Below are 10961 nucleotides of genomic sequence, written 5' to 3' on the forward strand. Positions count from 1 at the left end.
TGTGAGTTTCCTATAGTTAATACAGAACCGAAACCCACCCAGCTTCTTTTTCACAAGTACTACAGGTGCTGCCCAGGGACTACAGTCAATATCAGTGTCCCCCGACTAAACACAGAGATTTCCCCAGGAGAGAACCCCTTTTCTTCCACCCCAAACTGGCTCATAAGTGTCTCAACTTTCCAACACTGCAAGACGGCTCCTCCCTCACTGTTGCCACACAGCTCCACTTCCTCCCCCACCTCAATGTCAGTGAACAGCATACCCACTTCCATCCCACTCTTTAACATAAGTGCATCATTTTTCAAATTGATAACTCGCATGACAGTAAGCCCTGCTTAACTCTACAAGCCACCTGAGCTACCAATATGTAACAGTATTTTGAGAAGGAGGTGGAGGGTTCCAACATGCCCTCTGCGTAATCCCCCCACCCAGTCTGAACCTGGCCCCAAATTATGGTTTCATTGCGCAGGGGTACTACGGTATTGGACTGGACAGAGAACACCTGGGGCTCAAAGGATGAGTTCAGATCAACCAGGGGAAAAGTCTTCCCATTATCTGGCAGGTCTTCTTCCCAAGGTCAACTACAGTGCCATACTGAGATAGAAAATCAAACCCAAGCAGAATCTCCTCAGAAGGTATATCAGAGACTAAAAACTTGGCGACGAGAGCAAGAGAATCAAATTGACATACTGTCTGCCTGCACCCTACAACATGCATCCCCACCATTAGCTGTTGTAGCCCTGCCCGCATAGTCTTCCAAATCACACCCCCCTTTTGTAGCAGAAAGCCGCAGCTGTTTGGGGATGACAGTGTCAGAGGGCAGAAATGTGTTTGTTTTTCATTTTGGATTTGATTCTTGATTTCCTTATGGGTTGATTATTTTGAGTTATCTGTTTGTTGCATGATTTGTTTATGGCATGAGTTATTTCATTGATATTTTATTAATAGTGTTTTGTGTTCCTATTGATGTGTGTTTCTTTTGACATTTCTGCCACTGCGCCCCCTGGACTGGACATTAAAAGTGGGTCAAATCAACGTAAAGACAATCCACCTGGATAATTGGACAGCTTGGCTCTCCTCCAATCAGAGGAGAGTAACGTCATAGACAATGGGTTGGCATAAAGGCAGGTAGACAGCGTTTTCCAGGAGTTGTTGTTTTTGTATCGAGACGCCATCAGATACCGACACAACGGAGGAGATCAGCCGCGGGGAACGGAGAGGGAAACAGCCGTGCAGACCAGATCGTTCGACCCCAGCAGGAAGCCGCCAGTGCCGTGTGATCAACAACTGCAGTGGAGGAGAGTCAAATCTCCTCCTTCGCGGTGAGTAACCCAACGAACAGGCACTGTAAACGGCACCAACAGAGACCGTGCGTAATTTGGGTAGAGAACAAGTTATCTGGCCGCTCTTATCCCCCGCAGGGCCCGTGGAGGAAGAAGGCGGCGCGTTGGATGATCGGCCCAGGCGTGGCTGCTCCTGTTCCCCCTGCATCTCTCCCTGCGTTGTATACATTGTTTTATTTTGTTTTATTTTTGATCGTGGTTGTTTGTGATACACTGTGATTGGTTGTTCTATTGCTTGGCTGGACTAATTGCTGCTCTGGTCCTTAATTATTTATTAAAAGAAAACCTAACAGAACACCCCCCGCAGTTTCATGACCTTGCTCTTCTTACTTTGTAGCGATCCTTTTTATCCGTCTTTGGTTTTTATTGAGAGGACCCTTACCTCTTTAAAACAAAGGGTGGCGTTGTCACTTTTATTCTAATTTATTACATTGTTGCATTTTAGTCTTTTTTAAGTTAAGTCATAAAGGGCCACAACAGAGCACGAGGCTCCTGTGTCGACAAGAACATAACAATCAAACCCACCTATTTTAGCTTTGAGATAGCCAGAACCGCCCTTTAAGCCATCAGGGGCCATAGTGAATGGAGAAGACGGGGCGGATATTTGGCCCTCTGTGAGTGCCCCCTCTAGATTGAAGTGGATTATTTTCAGGCTCTGACATTTTGATTTTATCCCACCGCTGTCACCAGTGTAATCAATGTGGGGTTACAAAAAGGCTTGCAGGAATTCACTGCCACCAAGTCAGAGCTGCCAAATAACCACAGAATGCGCCTTTAGAAAAATACCATGACAATCTTTATTTCCATGGACAAATTCACAGTTCATAAAAATAGGGGGGGCAAGATTACAACCAGGGATTTCCACTCTGCCGAGACACCAAAAGGGTTCCTACTATTATCCACTGTAAACAATAAAACACAGGGCTAGCCTTCTAGCTTAAGGCACACTATTGAACACAGCAAGCTGACACCCTCTACTGGTGGCACTGCAAACTACACAGTTCGTATTGCACTGCAACTCACACATGACATCACCACTCGAAGTAAAAACCCTTTGGCTATTCTTCACAGGAATGGATTAATTCCCCGCTGCGCTCCCACCCCGCACTAGCAAAGGATTAACACACAAGTAGCATCTGACAATCATGCAGTATATGGACCAGATTCAGGAACCAGGCGTAAACTGGGCCAGCAGAAAACAAACATGTGGCCCAAGTATGGGACAGATTTATTTTGCTATCTGGGAATTGACACACAAGGAATGCTACTTCAAAATAAAATATTAAATCAACAAAAGTCCAAACATAATGCCTTCAAAGAGTCCCTTCAGAGCAGACCATGACAATTAAATGACGTAGGTTCGGTTTTATCTTTGATGAGAACAATTATTGGTAATATGTAATATAGTATAAAGAGAGATGTAGTGGTAGTACAAAAATATAAGGTATAGTACAGTATAGCATATACTATTATTAATAGCATCAAGTGAATTCCACATACTCAGGGCTGATTTGTCCATTTGAGGAGCTTAATTTGTACATTTTTCATACAGACAAGTTATGGATTGTACTTATTATTCGTCTGTAAAAAGTGATTCTTCTGATACATATATCTATAAGCTCAGATTTTAAACAGCAGAGCACAGCAAGTGAGAAGGAAAATTATAATTTATCAAAAGGCAAGTAACTGGAACAGTCAAGTCAGTTTTATTTATATAGCACATGTCATACGGCAGGCGTAAATTCAATCCCCAAAACGTCAATTTAATATGACATTCAAAAAAACCTAATATACACTTAATATAACTGTCATGCAATTTTCACTGGACCATTGCAGTCATCCACAACTTAAAGTTGGATTGGAATGGATTTCAACATGGCCTTGGAGAGAATGAAATGGCACACATTAATTTTGCCTCATTAAAAATTAATCTAAAATTAAATGCATTGTACGCCCTGCCCATACTACTTCATCTGCCCTGATGGGTGGTGTGCAAGATTAAACAATTCTGCAAGTCAATAAAAGGGGACATTGTGATGAAACTCACTGACAGGGCTCAGAAAAGGCATAAACCAGAAGTCATGAGGGCACTTTTAGACACCACTTTGGTCTTGCCCATGTTGTTGTACTCTTGCTTATCCTCTGCTGCGTCCTCTCCTCTTTATTCCTCCTCTTGTCGTTTACAGAGAAGGTTTCATCTAAATGGGATGCGCAAGCCTGGAGATGTGGTTCTAGGTGGGCTGTTTGAAATGCACTTTGGTCCGATTTATCCTGATCTGTCTTTTACTTCAGAGCCACAACAGCCTGACTGTCATGGGTGAGTCTGACAGGGAAACAACAAAAAACAGAAACTGATTAACTGATATTACTGAGAAAGAAATACATTGTGTATTTTTGCCATTTTAACCATGTTGCTTTTTGTTCCATTGTCTACTATTTCATTCAAGAATTATTATGCTTGTTCTTCAACTATTTTCATTGTTCATACAATCTTTATTTGTGTAGCATGTGCATATTTGCACAGTTAGTGTTTCATTTTTACATGTAGTCAACAGTGATATTTTATGTGTTAGATTTGATGTTCTAGGATTCAGACAGGCCCAGACCATGGCTTTTGCTATTGATGAGATCAACAGAAACTCCAACCTGCTACCTAATGTGACTCTGGGATACAGTCTTTATGATAATTGCAACCAACTAGGAATTGGATTTCATGCAGCGTTGTCATTAACCAGTGGTCAAGACGAGCAAGTTACATTACATGAGACCTGTGCAGGAACCCCTCTAGTCCTAGGAATCGTGGGTGAAGATTCCTCTACACGTTCTATTGCAATCTCCACTGTTTTAGGTTTGTACAGAGTGCCTATGGTAAGTTTTTCTGACTTAACATCTATTAACTCTTTTTGCATCATTTTGATTTGACTTTGAAAATATAAGTCATTTGTAAATATGAAGCAGTCAGCCTTGCAAAGTTGAAAAAGCTGGTAAAGACATTCAATGTTTTAAGGATACACACAGTCTGTGTTTTTTGCAGGTGAGTTATTTTGCCACATGTTCCTGCCTGAGTGACCGGCAAAAGTTTCCATCCTTCTTTAGGATGATCCCAAGTGATGCTTTCCAGGTGAAAATCTGTCAGCAAAATTAAAATATGTAAGATAAGGATGTACCGTTAAAAACAACCCTACTCGATGAGTATTTTCCTTGTGTGTATCACCAGTAACATTATTTGTTTCATTGATGGAGTTGTGAGTTGTACGTTGTAAGATAACAACACCAAAAAGGCAATAATTAATGGTCCATTGTGGAACCGATTTATCAGGATTTCCAGTGAAACATTATTCCAGCCTGTGCACTAATCCCTCCTCTCTGTATTCTTAGGTGCGTGCTATGATTCAGATTCTAAAACACTTTGGCTGGACTTGGGCAGGTCTGCTCAGCAGTGATGATGATTATGGACTCCACGCTGCCCGATCTTTCCGAACTGACCTGAGTCCATCTGGTGGAGGTTGCCTGGCCTACACAGAGATTTTGACGGAGGGCAATGATCCAGCTGAACTTAGAAGGATTGTGGATGTGATGAAGAAATCCACAGCTCGTGTGGTCATTTCATTTGTACATGACAATCAAATGATTAATCTAATGGAAGAGGTTAGGCTTGAAATAGAACTCAATTAAAGCTGAAATAATTATACAACTCAGTATTTTGTCAAACAGTAAACTTTAATTGACTAATTTACAACAATATTTGGCCTAAAAAAAAATGGTACTTATAATAAATGCTAAATTACACCAGTGCTATCAAGTTTTGCAAACCAATTATACTCTACTTCAGTTATGATGATATGATGATATCACTTTGCTCATACTACTGTGTAAAACAGGATTTCACTTATGAATGACACTAGCTGTTATAGACATCAATATTTTCTAGAAAGAAAAATGCACTCTTTTAAGTCTGAAATAATTAATTTCATATAATACAATGCACAGGTGGTGAAGCAGAATGTGACAGGCCTGCAGTGGATAGCCAGTGAAGCCTGGACATTAGCTTCTGTTCTCCAGACCCCCCACCTCATGCCGTACCTGGGTGGAACACTGGGCATTGCCATCCGTCGAGGAGAAATACCAGGACTCAGGGAATTCCTCTTACAAATACGTCCTGACCTACACCACAACAACAGCTATGGAAATGATGTGGTGAGAGTTTAACCTCACAATCTGATATTTACAAGAATGGTATATTATCAGAGTTTTAAATACACAGTTTTGAATATGTTTCAGGTAAACCAGTTTTGGGAATTCACATTTCAGTGTAGATTTGCTCCACCTCCAGCAGGTTGGGTGGAAGCTGGAGGAGCATTATGCACTGGACATGAAGATCTAGAAAATGTGGAGACTGAGTTTTTGGACACTTTAAATCTAAGACCAGAGTACAATGTGTATAAGGCTGTGTATGCCCTGGCATATGCCATTGATGACATGCTGCACTGTGAGCCAGGGAGAGGGCCTTTCAGCGGGAACAGCTGTGGTAATTTACAAAGACTGGAGCCATGGCAGGTGAGATATCAATTTACACTCCACCTGTTTATCACCTAAATCCTGTGCTTATGCTATTTCTTGCACACTATCATTTGGCGTATAGGACAAAGTACAAAGTTTTGAGATTATCAAGTGTACAATGCTAGATAGATCTCTGGCAGGATGTTTGCTACTTCTGGGTGATAGCTGTGACTAGTATTATCAGGTCAGAGAGATCTCCATCAACATGTTATATGGCATTTTAGGTAATGGGACATTATTAGGAAAAAAAAGAACACCTTGTCTTCATTAGTTTAGTACGTAGTTTGATTATTGAATATTAGGCCCTGCTGAGTTCACCATGGTCAATAACAATAGAATTCTGTTTTATCATCTATCCTCTGGTTTTTCCTTTATCTCTTGTTTTGATTTACATAGCTTCTATATTACTTGGAAAAGGTCAACTTCACCACACCATTTGGTGATCAAGTGTCATTTGATGAGAATGGTGATGTCTTACCAATCTATGATATCATGAACTGGCTGTGGCTCCCTGATGGAAGAATTAAAGTTCAGAATGTGGGTGAGGTTAAGACATCAGCCTTAAAAGGTGAAGAACTCACACTTGATGAAGATAAAATCCTCTGGAACTTTGAATCCAAAGAGGTTATTTCTGCTTTTTCAGACTACTATTTTTTGAGTGCCAGTGGTGTGCCATCAGGACAAGCAAGGCAAGCAGTGCTTGACCAGTTAAAGCTAAAAGTAGACAGAAGGATACCAAAGTTGAAGCACTACCTCTCCGTACATCTCAGAACAGCTTTCTGTCCCATAAAGGATTTTATTTGCCTATTTGCATTCATCTTTTAATTTATTGTTGTCTTGTGGCCAATGTAGGCTAGTTTCTCTGGAAGCTAGGCTTACTACCAGCGGATGCATCTATCATTTCTCTCATTTTCATGGGCATGGTCATGTCTTTTGACAAAGGCTGGTGTTGGTCAGGCACAGGAGGGAGCAGCATTCTTTTAGATCTTTGCACATGTGCATTGTGAATAATCCTGGGACCTTCGATAGGTCACTAGATATCCCTAATAACAGAGAAGGGTGCTGGTCAAGCTGCCCTTGACTCAGTCTCCCCTTTATTGACATCAGTTTTATGATATTACCTGCATTATTATACGTGTGCAGATGCATGTGGAAAATGCACTTAGACACTAGAGAATTGCTTGAACAATCTTTTCTTCCTAAGCTTTCAGATGTATCAACAAATGTAAATTGTCTCACTATTTACCTTGGTCAACGTGTGATGAGGTAGAGTTAGGGTTGAGGCATATTGAGGCAGAAAAATACAGTATTTTGCATTGTCACTGGAATGTGTCACTGTCAGTAAATGGTAAATATTTAGAAGATTACGATAGAAGTGATTTTTTTTTTTATATCTTTCTTACATATTGCGGATGATGATGTGTTTACTATCAAAGGAAGTTCAGACGAGTAATTCTAATACTTCTATAGCCAGGAAGTACAGACAGCACAAAATCATGAGGCTGCTTGCCAATCTGTAAAAGTCACTGCACGCCACTGCTTTTGATCCATGGATAACTCATTATAGCAGTGTTTAGTAAAGTAGAATAAGAGATATTTATGTTTCTCCCTACAGCCCCCCCGGTCAGTGTGCAGTGAGAGCTGTCCTCCTGGTACCCGCATGGCCAGAAAGAAGGGGGAACCTGAGTGTTGTTTTGACTGCATCCCTTGTTCTGAGGGAAAGATCAGCAATAAGACTGGTGAGTGTTCAATTTTAAACACAACAGTTTGGAAACAAAGTATGAACATGTATCTCAACTCTTATTTTCATAGATTCCATGGAGTGCACAAGTTGTCCAAAGGATTTCTGGTCCAGCCCCCAGCGTGACCATTGTCTTCCTAAAAAAATTGACTTCCTCTCCTACCATGAGCCTCTGGGAATCTGCTTGACGGTCACCTCATTGCTGGGAACTTTTGTCTGTGCTGTAGTCTTAGGGATCTTTATCTATCATCACAGAACACCTATAGTACGTGCTAACAATTCTGAACTCAGTTTCCAGTTGTTGTTCTCACTTAAACTATGTTTCCTTTGTTCACTGCTGTTTATTGGCCATCCCAGACATTGGACATGCCAGCTGAGACATGCAGCATTTGGGATTAGCTTTGTGCTTTGTGTCTCATGCATCCTGGTTAAAACCATGGTGGTTCTGGCTGTGTTCAAGGCCTCTAAGCCAGGAGGTGAAGCCAGTCTGAAGTGGTTTGGTGCTGTGCAGCAGAGAGGGACAGTTCTGGTTCTTACTTCTGTTCAAGCAGCAATCTGTACTGCCTGGCTTGTCTCTGCTTCACCAGCACCTCATAAAAACACCCAATACCACAATGACAAGATAGTTTATGAGTGTGTAGTTGGGTCAACAATTGGTTTTGCAGTGTTACTTGGCTATATAGGATTACTTGCAGTCCTCAGCTTCCTGTTAGCTTTTCTGGCAAGGAATCTTCCAGACAACTTTAATGAAGCCAAACTCATCACTTTCAGCATGCTGATCTTCTGTGCTGTGTGGGTGGCCTTTGTCCCTGCTTATATCAGCTCACCAGGCAAATATGCAGATGCAGTGGAGGTATTTGCCATCCTGGCCTCTAGTTTTGGCCTCTTGGTGGCGCTGTTTGGACCCAAATGTTACATAATCCTCCTGAGACCAGAGAGAAACACAAAGAAAGCTATCATGGGTCGAGGAAACACAAAGTCATAAAATTAGCTAACAAGTTTTCTAGCTGACAGTAGGTGTGTTTGTCTCTACTTTCTGATGTGACCCATTGGAGCCCACTGGCGAATGGGGATATGCCTTGATAAAGTGTTAAAAATCCCTTTTGAAAAAAAATACCCCTGTCATGATGTGATAATGCTGTTGCAATTGTTCATTATGTTTAGGCACAAAACCAACTTAGCCAGGTTTAGGGAAATATGTTTTCAATTAAAATAAATTGATAATTTATGTTAGAGGACCTCATCTTGGCCAATGTTTTCAACGACCAACCAAGGCATCTTCCCAAATTTGACTTTGTGGTTCTATAGTAACATTAACACACTTCTTCCTTTGATCCTGTAATCATTGTTACAGTGAGTAGAGTGATGTGTCTCTTGAATGTAAACATATGCCCTTTATGAGCATTTACTGAAATGACTGATGCTGTCTGACAAGACCACTGGAGGTCACCAAACAATAGAAGTTAATTAAGTGTAATTACAATATTTTGCAACAGTGATCAGCATCAGACAAAATGAGAAATCTCAATAAAAACGACTTACAATGTTAAATTATTATGCCATTTTTGTCTGATCTTCTATTTTTATATTCCTGGGGTTTGAGAGATGAAAAAAGTATTGTAAAAGATTTGTGAATGGCTTAGTGAAACAATGAAATTGGTAGGTTATCTCTACATCAATGTGGTGTCAGAATAATTGGAAAAATTAATATTGAACTGGGAAAAGTCACATGCAGTAACCATGGTAATAAGTTAAACAAATACTGGAAAAAGCAATACAAATGTAGTTTTAATTGTCTGAGCAATAAACTAGAGCACAACTTTGTCTATATTGTTTGCATATTCCAACTTAAATGCACATGAACACACATAAGTTGGAAGAACGACTTCCCAACTTGGGAAATAGGACCATCCAAGGAGCACATAAATGCAGCATACTTGTGTAATCCTGAGAGGAAAGTTCTCTCCACCCACACTTAAAAAACTCAAAATCAAAGAAAAAAGTATAACCATCTAATTTCTTGTCAAAATATCTAATTATGTTTAATATACAGTCACACAAAACATTTCAGTTAGATATAGGGACTTGTTTTCAGAAAATTCATCTTGAATGTCTTAAGTAGAAGAGCCTTGAGAAACATCTTATTTAGAGTTGTATCTCAGATGACAAAAGCTTTTTTGTCATAAGATGATTAAGTTGCTGTGTTAATTGTAAAAGATCATCTTGTTTCAAAAATTGGACTTGATTTGGGAAAATACAAATACTAATTTCTTATAAAATCTAAAGGACAACAGTTTTTTCCCAACTCATCATACAGTACATTACATTATATAGGCTACAAGACAGAAGTGCTAGCTATTATTACAGTCCAAATAGTAGTTTGGTGTATAATCAAAAACATTGTTTGCATCCACAAAAACATTGGTTTTCCCTAGGGATCTTCTACCTCTTAAAACCTGGGGGATTTCTGAAAACTTGACATTCACTAAAATCTTCAGCCTCTGAAGCAGATAGAAACCGTTTGAGACCTTAAACCTTTGACATTTATTGTTAATCATTGCCATTGCCTTTGAAACTGGATATGGCAGAAAAAACAAACAATTGGTTACATTCTCAGTTCAGTTCAACTCTTTATAACATTTAGAGATTTCTTTCAATGTTGATGAACTTCAGGCCAAAGGCAATGATTTCCAATTAAATCCAAAGGTTTAGGGTCTGAAATGGCTTTATTTCATGTTTCTAGCTCCTCTCGCTAGCAGTGATACTGGCTTCATGAACAGACAGGACTTCAACTGGTACCCACACAAGAACAGATGAGATGTTGCACAGTCCCACCAACTCAGGAACAAGAGCGACGTTGACTGAGAGGGCAGTTGAAGAAGACTCTGGATAGCTGTACAGCAGAGGCTGAGCAAGCTGGGCAGCTGGAGACCTGGGCCGCTGGAGACCTGGGCCTGTGGCTCAGGCTGGAAGCTGAAGATCTGGGACTGAGGTTCACACTGTTAGCTGGAAGACCTAGGGCTGAGATTTGGGCTGGTAGCTGCTTGTTTAACTGGTGTTTCTGTGATCGGTTCTTCTTTCTATGGTCTCCAACCCATAGATGTCTGCCAGGACAGGCTAGGCAGGTTCCCAAAAAAGGAGACAACTCAAGGTCCTCCAGGTCTGAATCTGACAGGGGGTCAGCAAACATGCAAACTAGAAGCTGAGGATCAGGAACTGACAGGAGATAAGGAACAGGAGATGGCTGGACCAGTGACCGGAAAGCAGGAGCTGATGTCAGCTAACCCACAGTCTAGGGATCAGGAGCTGCCCAGACC

The 10961-nt window shown here is 40.7% G+C and overlaps 1 protein-coding gene across 1 annotated transcript; it reads left to right on the forward strand.

Annotated features, from left to right (window-relative positions):
• The first annotated feature begins 3424 nt into the window (after positions 1 to 3424).
• Positions 3425 to 9024, forward strand: LOC130168044 (extracellular calcium-sensing receptor-like). Its single transcript, XM_056374624.1, has 9 exons — positions 3425 to 3660; positions 3917 to 4211; positions 4378 to 4464; positions 4722 to 4991; positions 5334 to 5540; positions 5625 to 5900; positions 6300 to 6527; positions 7519 to 7642; positions 7716 to 9024. Exons 1-9 carry the CDS (start codon positions 3425 to 3427, stop codon positions 8627 to 8629), a joined length of 2637 nt encoding a protein of 878 aa, XP_056230599.1. The 3' UTR covers positions 8630 to 9024.
• The last annotated feature ends 1937 nt before the right edge of the window (positions 9025 to 10961 follow it).

This window comes from Seriola aureovittata, chromosome 4 (genome assembly GCF_021018895.1).
Source record: "Seriola aureovittata isolate HTS-2021-v1 ecotype China chromosome 4, ASM2101889v1, whole genome shotgun sequence".
Taxonomy (NCBI): domain Eukaryota; kingdom Metazoa; phylum Chordata; class Actinopteri; order Carangiformes; family Carangidae; genus Seriola; species Seriola aureovittata.

What these genes read in the sequence shown, in the direction of transcription:
- LOC130168044 (XM_056374624.1), top strand. Translation starts at nt 3,425, where the DNA reads ATGAGGGCACTTTTAGACACCACTTTGGTCTTGCCCATGTTGTTGTAC. An exon ending in TGATTAATCTAATGGAAGAG is followed by an intron (nt 4,992 to 5,333) that starts GTTAGGCTTGAA and finishes TACAATGCACAG; the next exon opens with GTGGTGAAGCAGAATGTGAC. An exon ending in AAAGATCAGCAATAAGACTG is followed by an intron (nt 7,643 to 7,715) that starts GTGAGTGTTCAA and finishes TTATTTTCATAG; the next exon opens with ATTCCATGGAGTGCACAAGT.